This window comes from Protomyctophum bolini, assembly GCF_963924005.1.
Source record: "Protomyctophum bolini genome assembly, chromosome: 16".
In the NCBI taxonomy this organism is placed as follows: Eukaryota; Metazoa; Chordata; class Actinopteri; order Myctophiformes; family Myctophidae; genus Protomyctophum; species Protomyctophum bolini.
The window spans coordinates 35,902,400-35,920,535 of NC_137877.1; the positions used below are offsets into that span (position 1 = coordinate 35,902,400).

General features: G+C 42.6%; 1 protein-coding gene across 1 annotated transcript; it reads right to left on the minus strand.

Annotated features, from left to right (window-relative positions):
• Positions 1-429: 429 nt before the first annotated feature.
• On the minus strand, positions 430-17,382 carry gpr39 (G protein-coupled receptor 39; the record flags this gene model as incomplete). Its single annotated transcript, XM_080786006.1, has 2 exons — positions 430-953; positions 16,623-17,382. 2 exons carry the CDS (start codon positions 17,380-17,382, stop codon positions 430-432), a joined length of 1,284 nt encoding a protein of 427 aa, XP_080642132.1.
• Positions 17,383-18,136: the final 754 nt, after the last annotated feature.

Below are 18,136 nucleotides of genomic sequence, written 5' to 3' on the forward strand. Positions count from 1 at the left end.
CTCACTGTGTTGTCGCCAGGAACGAGCTTGTGGAACTCCCTCTGGTGTTTAAAAATTAGAACGCACACGGATGGTCGCTGACTGTAAACAAACCAGAAAAGCCAGCGAAAATGGCGGCCGCTACCACGTGACACATATGTTAATGCCCCCTCCGGGAGATTTTGGTAGGCCCTATATAGAGGTTAAGAAATAAGGCTATGAACAAATGATTGTCTGGCATTCGTCGTTGGTAGTGACATCATCATACCCACAAGTTGTGCAGGAACACCTACAGAAAAGTCCTATTTGCCACTCACTTTATGCATGCGCATACCCATATTGTGCATACAGAATATCCATATCTTTATTACTGGACGCAGTACAAGCATCGTTGTATAAAAAAAGGAAAAAGGTCTGAGTCATATGTTCTTGACTGTGTCTTATGTTGCATTATATCTCGCTCTCTGAGAGAACAGATCTCTTAGTCCTGGCAGTTGAATCGGACTGTTCCGCCAGGCACAGGGTCTCCTGCGTGTCCGAGCCCACTCCGGAGTCAGTGGTGCTGGCGCTCTGAAAGGTCGTGAGCACGGGTCGCGGTGCTGCCGTGTCCTTGCTGTCCCGCGTGGTGGAGCGACTCGTCTTGCTGAGCCGCAGCGACTTGAGCAGCAAGGGCCGCAGGGAGCGGGCGGAGGCAGCCTCGGAGCTCCGCAGCACGTTGCGCTTGTTGACATGCTCGACGGTGACGTGGCAGCGAAACACCTGCAGGAAAACCTCCCGGAACTGCCGGGAGGAGAGGTTGTAAAGGAGTGGGTTCAGGACGGAGCTGAGGTAGAAGAAGGTGTCACCCACGGGGTGAAGGGTCACGTAGCTGCGGAAGTAAGACACGGTCCAGTCGGACTTGGGCACCGCCGCCGTCATGAGGCGTCGCACCTGGTTGGGTATCCAGCACACCATTAGGGAGCCTACAATCAGACCTGAGAGGGGGGGGGCAGGAGAAATAGTGAATGGGAGGCAGAGATTTTGCTTCACTGCTGATCAGTGTAATTATGAAAAGTGTGAAATGAGCGGTGCAACTATACATTTATTGTTATACTTACTGAACTGTGCTCTGTACTGTACATATTACCTACATAAAGACCCCAGGAAAGTGTCCTAAATTGTCTAAACGTCCTATTAAATGTCGTATTTTTGAGGAAAAAAGGGTGAAGTGTCCCTTTAATGTAGTCTTGTTCAATGTAGGTTCAGGAGTAGAGACCACCCTCTGCTTATCACAGCCACTCCCCTTTCTCAATACCACACTGCCTTCACACAGTAGCCACTCCCATTAACAATCACCCGTATACACTACAGCTGTCTCCACTCACCACAGCCAATCCTTGTTGCAATCACCACAGTATAAAATACACCTGCGATTTGGTGCATCTGTTGGCCAACCTGTTTGTTGTGCTTCATGACGGATCAGACATGGGTTGTGGGTAACTTTAGGTACCACGCTTGTAGATTGGCTATTTCGGCTAATCATTGCTTTCCGCACAAAAAGACGCCCCGCAAAACATCCTCTACAAACATCCTTGCACACTGAGTGCGATGCAAATTATTTAAATTAGTTGCAATGTTATCGCAGAACTAAATTGAGTGGAGCAGCAGCAGGATATGATCCCCTGATCTGTGTGTTCAAAGATCCAATCTTGAACCGTCCAGAGATGATCAGATCAGAGCCACTCTGATCATTTTCAAACATGTTTGATATGTATCTGGATTGCTACATACTTGTACAGTGTTGCGGGGGATTGACACATCATTCATGATATCATTCACACACACACACACACACACACACACACACACAGTCCCAAGAATACGCTATTATCGCTATAATGTCCATATCTATCCTAACTTTTATATAACTTGCCTATTCCAAGTTGCAACCCAAACGTCCATTCCATCCTGATTGACGAATTCCGAAAATTGCTGACCCACAATAACCTATACCTGACCTGGTGCCAAAGAGTAGTTTTTCTAGTTTAGAATAAACTAGAATATATATTTTATATTTTTGTAGATGTAGCCTACAAAGGATATATTACTTGCAACGCATAAAACTAGGTCCACGTGACAATTATCTCATCTGTGTGCTTCTTCCATAGAAGGAGCGTGATTCACAGCAGTAACCCCTCTTCTCTTATCTGCTGTTTATCCGTCTCACCAATGCTTTTAATGTGAGTCACACTGTGACCAAATAGGCTTTCAAAATGTAACAGATTGCTCTGTCCCACATCTCATTTCCTGCTGAAGGAAAATGGATGTCCACACTCTTGTTTACCAAACACACGGGACAGAGGTGTTTTGAAGAAGTGTTTGAATAATTTAGACATGTTTGAAATTCCAAAAACATAGTGAATCATTTCCAGGGTAGCTGGTAGGAGAAACATGGAAGCCATTAGCCATGTCACAGATGTCTGGTGAAGGAAAAATAACAGTAACTCAACTACTACTGTGGTGTTGTGGAACTTGTTGTGGATCTGATGATTTACTTACTGGCTCAAACTTTCATGCTGGTCTTAGACAAGATTTTAAAGGAGAATTCTGGATTACCCATTTTCTTACCTTAATCTGATATTGATTATTAATTATATCAAAGAACGAGTGGTACAGGTGAAATAATTGTATAACTTCATCCAGAGTGCACTGCAGCTCTGACTGTGCATGCTGGTTATATGCTAAATCGCATATTTTGATAACTAAAAGGTGACCGAGCCTATGTCCCAACACAAATGCTCTGCTGCGGTGAGCTCTGAAAGTTGTTTTCACCTGTACCAGTTACCACTCATTATTGGATAAAATAACATCAGATTAAAGGCATACTAGGTAGAATCCCAGATCTGTGTGTGTATACACACAATACCTTTGCTAACAGCTAGCCGGCAGAGAAATAATTAACTGTAGGGCTGCAAGATGGCCGCCGGTCTATGCATTCAAACAACAGTGCATGTTTCCCTTTGAAGTTCAAAGGGATCAATTAAGAGCTCCGGCCAAGATCCTCAAACTATCACCACTCAACGGAACCTGAGGTCCCAAAACCCGCAGACCCACCAGACTGGCCATTATTCCCATCTGTAAATATTTTAAAACCGTATTAACATTTGTGTTAGAAACAGCATGGCCTCCCCATCCAATCAAACTTAGCAGTGCACATCACAGGCCTTGAACACAGCTACCTTATCAAGTATAGTGAAATAATACGATTCAGACTGTGATTCACATTTCGAGCAGGTCAGTCAGTATTATTTTAGATGTAGAGGATCTGCCTTTTTAAAGATTACGTTGACAGAAACTCTGCACTGCCAGATAGAGTGAAAAGATGAGAGAGGAGAGTATAGGTCAAGGTCAAGAGACGGGTTCAAACCCTAGACTCTGTCCTCGATCTGAACCACCAGAGTAAGTGATTTTCTTTGGTTAAAATAAGTATTAAATAGCTATATATTCTGATAGTGTTTATTCAGTAATGAGTTACGAGTGGACAAAATTGGAACTGGAAGACTACAATTTCTGGAGAGACAGGGGGACCCATGTGACTGAACAAACGCATATAGCAATGATTACCATCAGTAATCATTATCACATAGCCTATAGTGCTTTAACATAAATAAAAAACATTATTTATTTATTTGCTAAAACAAAACTAAACCTTAAGGACTGGATTAGTAGTGGCACCCAGGCGTGCATATGCCTGGGTGATGAAAAAGGAGCATTCCGGTTAATTAATATAAGTTAAAGAACATGGAGGGATGTTTTCAGTAAAAATTGTGGTAGGACTTATTTGTTTGAGTGCCTCGACGGAGCAGGGCGGTAGTATTTGCTATATCTGCGTGCCAGTTGTGGTGGGCCTGTCTGGGCCAAAAAGTCAGGGCTGAATTACTGGAATAACAAATTAATATATGATGAGCGGCAAGTGTGAGAAGAAAAATATGAGAACAGTGGAAAAAGTAAAGTATAGAAATGTAATGACTCAACCAGAGGTAGGGGGCAGAGGGGGGAGTAGACCAGAAATTGAGACTAGAAAGAAAGGAATGTTAAAGCAGACTGATAGCAGATAAGAATTCTTGTCACTGGGGTTAATAAATAAATCATGTCAGAACTCAGAATGAGTTTAGCTAGATTTTTCAACAGATTGACTATATATAACTTTTTCGTGACCTGTTCTCACACACACATTGTTAAATAATAGGCCTATATTGTTTAATTCATTTTCTGTAACTGAACATTTTTGAAGTGCATGGTGTCTGTCCTCGGCAGGAGGTTATGCTTTTTCCATTCACCCCAATCGTAAATAAATAATAACTCACAAAACGTGTTGCATGATGAGATATCGTCATGTCACGATGTCACTTGGCGTCAATGTTAAAAATGCACAGGTGGATTTTCATGATATGAAACCCAACTCCAAAGCAATTATTAATAGTCAGATGGAACGGGGGGTTCACGCGCATAGGGTGGATTTTTTAACGCCACCTGATTTTTCTTAATCCTATATTAAGATTATGCCAGGTAACAAGAAAAAATTATGTCCCAAGGGGTTATTAATTAACACATGTTTCCATACAATTAGGACCCAAGGAATAAAATAAAAAAATCCTTGAAGGGTGTATTTTATTATTCTGCCAGGTAACCGACAAGAAAAATGTTCCATGGGGTTAATCTTTAACCCTTTCTTACACAATCCGTCAATCCTATACCCAAATCCGTATTCAATTCAGAAAGAACACAGAAAACAGCGTAACTTTTGAAGGAAACAACCTACTGAGACAAATTGACCAACTTTTCTTACATTTGCAAATTTGCTAAACATTAGAGCAGCAAACAGGGCACGGTGGCACACACTGGCACAGTCGGTAGTGCTGTCGCACTGACGCTGTAGGTGCTGGGGGCGTGTTCTCTCCTCCGTGTCATCAGTGCCCATTCCCGATGCGCGGGGTTGACGAAAGGGCTTTTCTGTGTGGAGTTTTCATGTTCTCTCCGTGTCCCCTATACTATAGGGTAGGTATACCCTATATATGTTTTATATTTTTATAACAATGCAATGCCTCGTACATTTTTACTTTATATATTGTACATGAGAGGGGGAGAGGTGGTGCATGGCGTTAGCTGCTTTAGCAGACAGTTTGAGAGTCCAATGGAGTTAAGAGGTTTTGTCCGAAGCGCTTTCTAATACTTTTCATTGGTTCAATGGTTTTTTTTAACCAACACAGACAGTAAAGGGTGTTCAATAGCATTGATTTATGAAAACAAAAACAAAAACAAAATCAAAAACATTGAGTTAGGAGGTTTCCTCCCAACAGCAATGAAAGTGTCAGAGTGGCTTAATATCGGTATCTGCTCAGACGAGAGCGAGGATGTCCCCTTACCAGTGCACTATACATGCCTGGGAGATGGATTGCTGCGGTGGACTGTAACAGATTAATATGTATCAATTAACGGGTTCTTGACATGAAACTGTTTGAGAAACACTGGAGGCAATGAAGTAGGCAAATAAATCGCATATAGTTGCCAGCTGTAGAGATAAAATAAATGAAATCACAGTTACTACATTGCTGCTTTGCCGTTGCATCAGCATTTCGGGTCCATCCCCATGAGGAACCATTACATTTGCTCCGTTTTGCCCCGGAATGCCCTCCATGGGTAGATATATAGCTGGATGAGTCATATAGAGAATGAGTTACAATTCACAAACTGACCCTACTGTACAACATTAAAACACTGGTTTGTCAGTAACAGAGGCTAAACAAGTGAAATTGGAAGTGATGAAACAAAAAAATGCAGACAAATTTGGAACTGGTACACTATCAAATTGGAAATTAACCCACCTAAAAATGTATATTCTTTAGGCCTAAAGACCTGGAGAGACGGAGAGATCCCTGTTACTGAACTAACACTTTATAGCAATGATTACTATGAGAATGTAGATTATTTGTTTTGTTCTATCAAAATCCCAAACTACCAAAAAACATTTTTTACAGCACCTTTAAATTGAATGCAGGGATACTGTACATACGGTATAAACGAAACGTACACTTGTTTTGGCTACCACTGTGTCACTGTGTCCACTCTGCTGTTCAGAATTCCACATTCTATTTGTGAAAGATTCGAGAGAAATAAATTAATGCCATTAGTGGTTTAGGGCGGGTGACGATATAAACTACTTAATAACAGTCCTGAATTCTGGTGTGAAATACTCTGATTTGTTTGAATATCTGCTGGTCACTTCCGCTGCCCGTTATAAATTCTGACCTCATGTTGAACACTCACTGACACAACCAATGCATGCACACTCTCTCACGGGTGAATATTTACTGTCTCTCTGCCGCGGGGAAGAACTATAAAGTGGCAACTAATTAGAAAGCAATTACACCAGATTATTGAAGCAATTAATTTCCTGTCCCTGCTGTAATTGGAGTCCGTCTGATTGTCATTACTTTCGAATACAGTGGAGAATTAGGCAGTGATGTAATGATAGGTCATTATACATTGATATTTAACGCAGTTTACAGAGTTAGAGATGGTCTAATCTGTACCCAGGCTTTTATTTTCGTTCGCTACAGCTCAAAAAATGAAAGCCTGGGAGAACATGAGACATTTCCTGGTCTAGGAGTGGGAGTGAACTATAGTGCAAAGGGGCGTCGCTCTCATTATAGTGACGTCATTGTCTTCCTTGTTGTTGTTTTCTACCAGGGAGTGGAGGGCGATATCCAAAATCCCCATCGATATCCAGTCTCATAATGATATCAAAATAGCGATATATTTCCCAGTCCTACTTAATAATTAAAACATGTTTTCAAAAGTCGTGCAACTGAAAAGATGTTACTCAAATGTTTTCGTCCTGACAAAATACATTGCTTTCCTGCAGTCAGTGCAGTGTGGCGAAGCGAAGAGGCATTACCACAACACATGGAAGCATGTGTTTCCTGGAACTTCCCATGCACTGTCAGAGGAGACAACAGGTTCATCATACCACAGTTGTCCTGGGAAACAGAGAACCGCATTGCATTCAAACAAGTGTTGTTTGTTTGAGACACTCGACTTCACTAAACTACCAAACATGTTCTCACTGAAGATTTCCAAATGAACGCATGAAGTCACTGCAAACGTGAATTTCAATCTTTCAAAGTCTTTCCTGTGATGTGTGAAAGTGTCTAAACTTTCTGGTATCATTACGTTACATCCAAAGCAATAAATTCCAAACCATTGAGGTGCAAGTAGACTAAACTAGGGGTTACAAAACATTATCAGTTTGAGACCCAAAAGAGAAATTTGGTGTCTCCCTCCGTCCCCGGGACCCAAACATACAAAAATACATTATGAATGAATCTCTTACGCCCTAATTAAAATATAGACTTATGCCGACCAGTTAGTTACATTCATCCTAGGAGCTCCAAAGATTTCATTACATCTTTACATCTATGTAATATGTAAGTGAAAAGATAATGTGATCTCATATTAGAGAGACTGGCCAGAGAGAACCTCCATTTGCTGATTTGCCGGGCACAAATAGAGTAATTTCTCCTCTTGCAGCAAATGGATAAAAAAGTGACTATTCATAATGTTCATTAGCTCATATCCGCGGAAAAGTGTAGGAAAATTAATTATCATGCTAGATAAATTATAGCCATTAAACCAAATACATTCAGTGAATATTAGTCAGGTTGGAAGTAATGTAATCATCCTAAGGGAGACTTTCTCTTCTTGTGCGTACCCTAATAGATAACCCTTCTGTACTCACCTTTCCTAACACCCATCCCAAGTGTAAATTATGTCCTACATTTCGTTGTTGTGGCATGCGTACAGTTCCAATGACTTATGTTGTAGCCTATGTTTCTGTACATTTCCATAGTGGGTCCAGCCCTGTGACGCATGAATTATGATAACCTGAGTTAAAAATAAATCTTATTAAGTGTCTTTAGACATACAAATAACAACTGAACTTTGTTTTTTATAAAACACCAATTTTCTGACCCGTCTACTCAGATGGACAGCATATGCGTTTGTGTTTATAATTGAAAACCAATTAATACAATGATAAAATGATTTATAAAAATGATACAAATCCAATTATGTAAATATATTTGCAATGCTAAAACTACAATTGTCACATTATTAACATATGCTAATACGAATTCACCCTGCAGCAACAGCATTAGGTATAGATTTCTTTATTTATTACATTCCAGATATACAGAGACTATAAGAGCAGGACAGCAGCAAAGTAGAAGTAGCCTGAGTGGTCGTCTGGTGGTGCATGACACTTGTGGATGTCTTCTGCTTAAACAACCTAGTGGAGTCAGAATGATTCGTGATTTCCTCTGCAAGCAAGGGGGGGGAAATGTTGGAAGTAATGTTGGAGGGGGGGGGGTGAATGATTTAACAACTTGTCAACATGCCAAAAGCCGCTTGAGGCAGTGCCAAGTGTGCTCGCTGACAGCACTTAAACATGCACTGACTCAATTCATTCTCAACACTTCATCATCTTTATCAACACAAGGCCCATTGATCCAGCTGGCATTCATGAAGGACCTACTGTACACAGTATCAACGATGAGTAGAAGGACCTTAGATACTTGTGGAAAGTAACTATATACTTTACACTGGTGGAAAGTAACTATAGGGGAGAGCCGCCACGGTTGTTCCGGAGATGTTGACTCCAAATTGAGACTTTTCTAATTATTATTATTATTAGTAGTGTGGTTGCCAGAGACTATAGTTATTGTCACACTTTCTTATTATCTTTCTGGAGTAACCTACCACAACTTCCGCTGTCATTGGCCAAGCTTTGCATAACGTTTGTAGTAGCTAATTGGCTGTTGTTGGTTACGTAACCAATCTATGTTTTACAATCGTTTATAAAGACAAAGAAGTTGAACTCCTAGGTTTTCATAGTGTGCTACCAAAGACCCACATTTTTTTAAATCTCCATCCAATCATACTCAATTCATGCTTATATTCACACACAAGCACGCATGCACACGTATACACACACACACACACACACACACACACACACACACACACACACACACACACACACACACACACACACTCTCACTTAACCACCTAAAGCCTATACTCAGTTGACCGTGGTGAACTGGTCCCTCAGGGGTCTAAGCCTGCCGATTGGGAAAACGTAATAAGCCTGTTGCCTTTTGATTTGAACATTGTCTGCTCTTCATGCATTTTGGGTCCTAAATATGCTCTCGTATCGTGTCTATTTTCACAAAACGTTGCATTGGGAGACTAGGGTTAAAGTTATGTACATGTACTAAAATGTCAGTATCCAGAGATGTGCATGAATAATTAATCAGTTGCCATATGCCTGCAGTGATAAAGTTCACAAGCCACTCAATGAAAATTCCCATGCCGAAATGATCAAAGGTAACATGGAGAGCTCATCCTTTTCTTCGCCACTTTCTTTTTAATTGCCTTTTCAAGAGCAAATGTGAGAAACAGACGATTTGTTTGTTTGGATAAAGGCATAGCTCCTTTACTCGATTTCTGCTGTTTCCCTCCCAAAGGAAATGAGACAAGAAGAAACAGAAAACCGTCCTCCAGGTTATCCTCACCTGTTCAGCCTCAGCAACCTAGAAACATGCCAGAGGGGCCTCTCAGGAGGACAACAACATGTTCCTTGAAATACGCCTCGGTCTCGAGACCTTGAGAGTTGTGTCTGTTTTTGCCTCGGAGGTTATCTTCTGGGATGTGTGAGTGTGAGTGCTTGCTAGTCTGAGTGCAACTAGTTCAAACATCCCAGTAATGCATACTGGTGATAGATTGCACATACCTGTGCTTACCTACTGTATACTTATTAATCAACTATAGTACATACTGTACAGTACAGTACACGTCTACATATCTATATCAGTGATCGATTTTACTGTTGGTACTCTTAGAACAAATATTACTATATGGTCATTAATATAGTAAATTAGGTCCCTTTTGGTCTTTAAGTGTATTTATATTCCATTTATATTGGTGATAGAATCATGTGCACAATATTTCTATTCCTACCTACCGGAAAACCTGACCAGCCCAGGCACATATAGGATGTCAGATGTCCTCTGTTTTACTCTTACATTTTGACACTATGTATTATTATTATTTTTGATTATTATTATTACACACACACACACACACACACACACACACACACACACACACACACACACACACACACACACACACACACACACACACACACACACACACACACACACACACACACACACACACACACGCACACACCAGATGACATCCCATGAGCCCGGGCAGTGAGGGTCTCAGCTGTCACTTCTGTAAAGCCTGGCCGTTAGCGTAGTTGCTGGGATGCAGAGCTCAGGAGCACGTCATTAAACTAACCGACTGTCATTCTGTCATCATGGGGGACGGGGGACGGGGGGACGGGGGGGGGGACGGGCGGGGACAGACAGACACGTGCGTGTGGAGAGAGAGGGAGGGTGGACAAAATAGAATAGTAAAAAAGGTATAACAGTGCAAAAGGGGCAGAGAGATAGAACGGGGCGGCACATTCATCGACCCGCCCAGTGGGGTTCATACATCTCCGGCAACAAATCCTCCCAGAGGTTTATTCTCCCTGCCAGCAGTCGCTCAGTAAAAACGCTTTACAAGAACCCAGCAGAGCAGCAGCATCTGCAGTCTTACACAATAAAGGAACCTCATCGATCCACGGGACGGGGTCGGTGTGTGTGTGGCAATAGGCTTGTCTCGGTTTATGAGCTATAGTCACCTGGAGAGAGGGGAGGACGTGGTTTATCGAAAAGCACCTCCCAATGAATGAACCATTGTGAAGCGCTTTGAGCACTTGGAAAAGCGCTATTAAAATGCAATAATTCATTATTATTATTATAAAGAGGATTCAATCATCAAACATCCTCAGGTTACAAGCAGGGTCAGAGTTTAACCGTCTGCTATTTTTGGTGTGCGACACGTAAACTAGGCTTGACTCACTCACACACTCCCACAAGTTTGATTTATTTTGCCAAATAGGGTGGCATAGAGACAGAAAACTGAATCAAATGAGCGAGTACACTGCGGGTGAATAATTCAATTATTGCGTGTCAGTCCCATGCATCTATAGTCCCTCACTGACTCAGTCATTGGCCCCCAGAACTTGGGTCCATTTCAGTTGAAATGGGGAAACATACTTGCAGTATACCCAGCAAGCACGGCCAGGACCTTGACGAATTAGTGATGTCTCTATTGGGGCCAAATCAAGTCAAACCAAGACTAGTCAGATCTGGCCGAGAATATCATCTGATTTCAACCAACATAGATTCTGCCCACTAAGCCCCTGGATGAATCAGAGAGAGTCCGATAGATGCCAGATCAACTTAACTTTTTCTGTGCCGATGGGTGGTAGCATACGTACACCTAAGGAATGCCACGTGTCCACTCTAACTCTATACGCTCCTTGTTTCCTTTCCGGTTTATTCAGTAAGGTGGGGGCTTTTGTTAGGAGCACATTGTTCAGTCGCATTACAGCTCAGACCCCTTAGCTATCATTACAACCAGTTACATTTGCTCAGCGATGCGGTATACAAACTCACAAATTATTTACGATTTACGATGATTTACGATCGGTGAGCGGTGGCTCACCACGGACAGCGCTCAAAGCTTTAGAGATACAGCGCTTTGAAAATCCTGTTATAATGGAGGCTCGATGGAGCTCGATTTAAAACCCCATAGCTGGTGGGGACTAACCGGAGCAACTCCATACTAACCGGAGCAATGCTAAAAAGTTAATAGACGGTCGCTGCTTTCATATATGGAGTATACAGTTGTCTACGGACATACACGTATAGCACCAGTACAGTAGGTAGCCTAGCTACGTTTATAAACGTAGATAGCAGTGAAAAAGTTAAGTCATATCATAACTAGTCAGATCTAGCCCAGAATAAGCTATATTTTTTCAACTGGTGAAGACATCCTGGAAATGACGTGAAGATTATCCCAATATGGGCTGTGATCTGGCCTAGTCCTGAACGTCCTACAGTTTCTTTAAAATTATTTTCTTATATTATTTTTATATATAGTACTGTAACTGTGTATGTATGTATTGTGATTTCTTGTCACATAACGTCTCACGTCATCAATGTTTTTTAACTGCTGGCCTAACAAACATTAAAAGTCCATAGACTTGTCTGCCATATGACATTATTTTCAAAAGCCATGCATTGGAGGGGCTATAGTGCTCCTTAAAAACAAAACTGCTCTCTCCCTATAACATTTGGCGGCCGTGATGACGCATTGATCATATTGACAGTAGCGGCCAATGAGTTATCTATATCTTAACTGAATTAAAAAATGTTAGATAACCCTGTAGGTTTGTCTCGTGAATGTATGCACCAGTGATTATTTTTCAATGATGACGTTGTGTCAGTTGATTTGAAGAACAATCAAAACACAGAGTTCTCCCAAAGTCACACGTCTTTTCAGTGCCAATCTGAGACTGACTGACTTTCCACATCACAATTGTGGATATAATAGTGGTCAAAGGACAAGGCTGAAGGCAGTAACTATAACATTAATATTCACTTCACAGGTGCTTGCTCCAGATCACTAAAAAGCTATCTGAAGCAATTAACCTTCCATCCTGGATGTCATCATGTGTGGGCAGTGCACACCGTAACAACTTACTACTTTTAATTAGCCACAACTGCGATTAAAAGTTATTCCAAGGTAAAGCAAAGCAGCAACAGTAATGTGTGACGGCGTTGTATTTCCAGAGATAATTTTACACACTGGTGATTAGTTGACAGTATAGACAACTTTCAACCGAGACTCATGTCAGCTTTGTCATGGATGTGTGCCCAATGCCCATCCCTTATATAATAACATATCCATGGTAGTATAGAGAACAGTTTAACCAGTATTCTGACATCCCCTTAGAAAGCAAGTCTTGTGAAGATTGTTGCATAAGCCCTACAGTTCCATTATAATATGGAAATGCTGGGTCTCAGTACAAAAACTCCACTGCAATAATGACAAGTCATATTCAAATGAAATGTCCTATTCAAATATAGTTGATACTAAACACAATTGTACCCCTCAATGTTTGTCTGAAAAGATGGATGACGTACATACACAGTGTCCGATGGCGATGCTTGGTAATGATCTCACACAACAGGGACACCAAGTAGCAGGACCGTCAACATCTGTTGATTATCACAGCATTATGCTAATCCTTGCTGAGGGGCGGTTGTGATACAGCTGACAATAATGCATGCCAATGAATAGCTCTGTTAAATATGTAACACCTCTCTCATGTCATCAATTTTCAGGAAATATTTTACTATAAGGCTAAATATCTCTGCCTCAAAATAGGCACACACACACACACAGACACAGACACAGACACACGCACACACACATCATTCCACCACAGACCAGCATACTTCATGTGTGTAACTGAGAGGCACAACTCCTTTTATCCTGTGCTAAAAGGACCGCCATCATCTCAATCATTATTTGTATGACATTTCCTCCAACAGAAACTCATGTGGATCCAAAGTGTCTATATTCAACACAGACCGTGCATCCTGTGTCCATACACACCATACATGGTATACTATACCGTATACTATGTCCAGCTGGGCCTGCCTGGCTGACATCTCACAATGGATGTCCTTTCTATTTCCATCAACAACACCCTAACTCCTGCTCAAACTGCCAAGAACCTGAGAGTGGCCGGGATGGTCAGCAGGACCATCCGGTCTCCAGGCCTCTGCAGTCATCTCCAGAACCATGCAAGAACTGCCTCCTTATTGGCCTCGCAGCATGCTCACTGAAGCCCCTTCAAAATGACGCAGAATGCTGCAGCGCATGCTTGGGTCTTCAACCTAGCAAAATGTTCACGTCACCCCACTCCTGCATTTCCTTCACTGGCTTCTGGTTGCTTCCCGTTACCTCCAGGACATGATCTACCCCTAAACCACTTCCTGCTCACATATAACTGTAGCTAACCCCCCCTCCTTTGACACGCTGACCAATGCTCCGAGCATCCTAGACTCCTGGCGCTGTTGTGCGAATGACCTGCTCTGACCTCCCCTCCCCTCCTGTGACTCACTCCACATTTTCCACTCAAAACGTACCTCTTCAGACTTCACCTCACCCAGTTGTGTATCCCTTCTTGATGCTAGTTATACTATGCAGTAATAATAAAATAAAAAACACTTTTAAAACACAAAATAACATTCTGGATATTTGTATTCTAGTTTTGTGATAATAATTTTGGAATGATGTGCAAACCACCTATGTCTCTCATTATTTATGCCTTGGATTTAACCCAGCACCCACTGTCGATGTGCGTATAACGCTCCACCACCGTGACCTCTCTGTTTTACCATAATAAATAATGTGGTAGCCTATTAATATAATTGCTATAAGATACTACAGTACATTGCAATAAAATACTCCTACAGTAATGTGTACTACAATTAGCTATAATGGTTTATGTTCTGCAGGCTACAAGCGGCTGAACCTTTGGTATTCAAATATATTAGTTCACCAACTTGCTCAAAAGCATGAACATTTACTATAGCAACTTTATGTCTGTGGGGATTCCCAGATGACAAATCCATTGATTTTACCAGGAGCTGTTAGACTCTACAGAGCACAGACAGACAGAACTTATATGGAAAACGTATAGAATTGCTTACACTTAGGTGTCATACACCACTTGTCACATATTCAGTGCCAGTCAGACTGTGAAATCAATACCTTGCAATCAGTCCAAGCAGTGAGCCTGCTGTGACACCAGCATTAATCTCTCTGCAGTCACTCGGCTGAGACTGCAATGGAATCTTAAGGGACTTGCGTTGTCTCCACAGGCCATGCATGCAAAGATATGGCAGGAATGATAAATATACCAACTACAATGCTAACCTTGCTGCTTGCCATAGAAATTACAATGTGGCTCCTTGTTATTTTTGTAATTTATCTCTTCGGCATCAGAATAGAAATGTAGTTATGAGCTGGCCAAGGTGTGACGGCTTTCAGACAATAGAGGTCCAGATGAATAATGTATTCATGATTTGTGATTTGTGATGGTTAACAAGCTGTGCATGTAATATGTGACTAAGCTCATCAAAGTGATTCCTTTTTGGCTTGTTGTATAAATCGCATGTGCATGAGCTGATTGTAAAATAAAAACGGCAAGAGATAAATTACCACAGTTGATCACCACTGGACTGTCTGGGAGTTTTAAAGAGCAGAGAACTCCTTCATTATGCTGCTGATTGGTACTGTATAGTAACAAGTTACAACACTAGTACACTACATGACAAATTCAAGGATGTGTCAGAGGATTCTAGATTGAAGACCAGGAATGTCGATGTCAATGGAGAGGAGAAAGCCTCAGACAACCTTCAGACAGACGGATGGATGGACTATAGGCTAACTGTAGTACGTTTTATAACAGCATTTGATTTGAACATTTTCTGAGAACCAGCAGTTACCTAACACTGATTGACAATACAAATAAGTGGAAAGTGTTTAATCTAATGTTCTAACTGTCTGTATTTTCCAGGCAATTGCCATGCAATGTTTTGCGTAGAGTGAGCATTACTACATTTTTATTTGCATCTGACAGTCTTAACTTCGATGGCTGTAATCCTAGAATAAACATCCTAGGACAAACAGACAGAACAAAAGAAATAATAGATATGATTTGAATGACTTTTCTCCATAAACCTAACCACACTTTTGACAGCAGGTCTATCCACACATTTGGTGTCCCCCCATGACCCAAATGTACAAAAATACCCTACTATAAATGCGCCACGTCTCTGTGTGCGTGCGTGCGTGCGTGCGTGCGTGCGTGCGTGCGTGCGTGCGTGCGTGTGTGTGTGCGTACGTGCGTGCGTCGGGCACATGACCCTGCACTTGAACTTGACAGTGATTTACGTCATGGGCCCCGATGGTGTTAAAATAAGTGTTGAATAGATATATAGTAAACATTGCTATAGAGTGTTTGCTCAATAACCTTGAGCGGTACATCCGCCCAAATCCCGCTAATCCTCACTACAGCGTATATTGTGCCCAGCGTGCTTAAACCCTCAGTTCCTTTTGGTCCTTCATGTGATAAGTCAAGTGTAGGTGTTCTGTACAGTCCTGTACTCCTGTTCCTGTGTGTTCTGGATATCTGTGCATTCGACCTGTTCTACCTCTGACTCTGTCTCTTCTGCATTTTGGGTCCTATACGTCTGAGTCTCACCGTGACAGTATGATCTCGTCAAAGGTTGAAACTTGTGACTGCTGCAAGCCAATTCAACCATTAGCGACTTGTTGAGCTTGCTTGTATGATAATCAATCACTTGAATGGTCATAACATCGGAAGTGCAGTGTCCACATGTGACTCATGATGATAGCTAGCAAGACTGTTTGACAACCTGACGGCTCCATCCACGCCTAACACACGTAACACACATACACGTCACACACTATATGAAAATAATGTGTGTCTCTCTCTCTCTCTCTCACACACACACACACACACACACACACACACACACACACACACACACACAGCAAAATTGAGATGAAAAAGGTGTATTATAAAAGTCATAAATCAAACATACCTAGAAACAGGATGGTCTGCTTCCTGGCCATTTTGACCTTTGAACTTTCATTGTTGGCCCCCCCGGCCCCCATGGATCTTCTCAGGACCAGGACCATGGCCCGGCACATGACGGCCACGCAGACCAGCACCACCATGTAGACGATGAACGCTGAAAATATGCTGACCCTGTACATGACCCAGTGCTCCCTCAGGTTGGTGCAGAAGGTCAGGTTCTGAGCGGGCCTGTCGTCCCGCAGTGGGACGTGTCCCTCGGTCCCCGTGGCCACCAGCAGCGGCAGCGCCACGGCCACGGAGGCCAGCCAGGCGAAGGCGATGAGGCAGGAGGTCCGCCTGCCCGTCAGGGCCTTGAAGTTGAACGGGTGGCAGATGGCCGTGTAGCGCTCGAAGCTCAGAGTGGCCACGTTGAGGATGGTGGCATAGCTGCAGGCCTCGAACAGGAAGTTGTAGATCTTGCAGGAGGCGTCGCCCGAGGCGGTGGTGAAGGGGAACCAGGTGGCGCTGTAGAGCTCCACAGGCATGCCAATGAGGAGCACCAACAGGTCGGAGCACGCCAGGCTCACCATGTGGTCCGTCACGTTCTTCTGCAGGTAGCCATTGCGCCGGAGCACCTGCGTCACCCGGATGGTCACGGCATTACCCAAGATTCCCGTCACCAGGATGAGGCTGTAGAGAACGGTAAGGAAGACTTTGACAGAGAAGTTGGATTCCAGCTCATGCCAGTTCTTTTCCTCTGCTATCTCTGCGTCTTCAAAGTTCATGGCGACCAACTGGTGAGCTCAGATTTTCCCCTATCGATTTATCTCTCTCTCTCTCTCTCTCTCTCTCTCTCTCTCTACCTTATCAGTTCCACAGGGCTCAGTGTCCCTGTGAACAGGCCAGCGAGAGGAGTCAAAATCCACAGGCGAGAAATCCTTCGAGATAAAAAGCCATATATCGCAGATTTTTCCGAAACTCTGATGGAGGCAGGTATTCCCAGTGGCTGGGAAACATTCAATCACCAATGGATATATCGCCCCATGATTCTCCTGTTTCAAGTTTAAAGGTCTCTCAAGTTTTCCCAGAGAGAATGTTCACCGTCCTCAGTAGCACTTCAAAGGTCAGTATACAGCAATGTGATTACCAGGTCTGCATGTCTTCCACAAGCGTTTTGGATCACTGATGACCCTCTCAGATCCTGGTACAAAGACAAGTGGATTCACCTCTCCTCTATGTCAGGCGTCAACTGCTGCACATGTCCAGTACAGCCCTACACGGATTTCCCTACACCCTCCCTCCAACGTGAGCAGGCCAGTTAAACATTAAACTTTTAGAGAGAGAGAGAGAGAGAGAGAGAGAGAGAGAGAGAGAGAGAGAGAGAGAGAGAGAGAGAGAGAGAGAGAGGGGAGGGCGTGTGTGAGTGCTCAGGGCAGATTTCTCTTATCAGGGTAGCTAAATAACTCACTTTGATATAAGCTCTTGCTTAACCGTACTCTGCTTTAGTGCAGAGATTAAACACGGCATGTACAGAATATG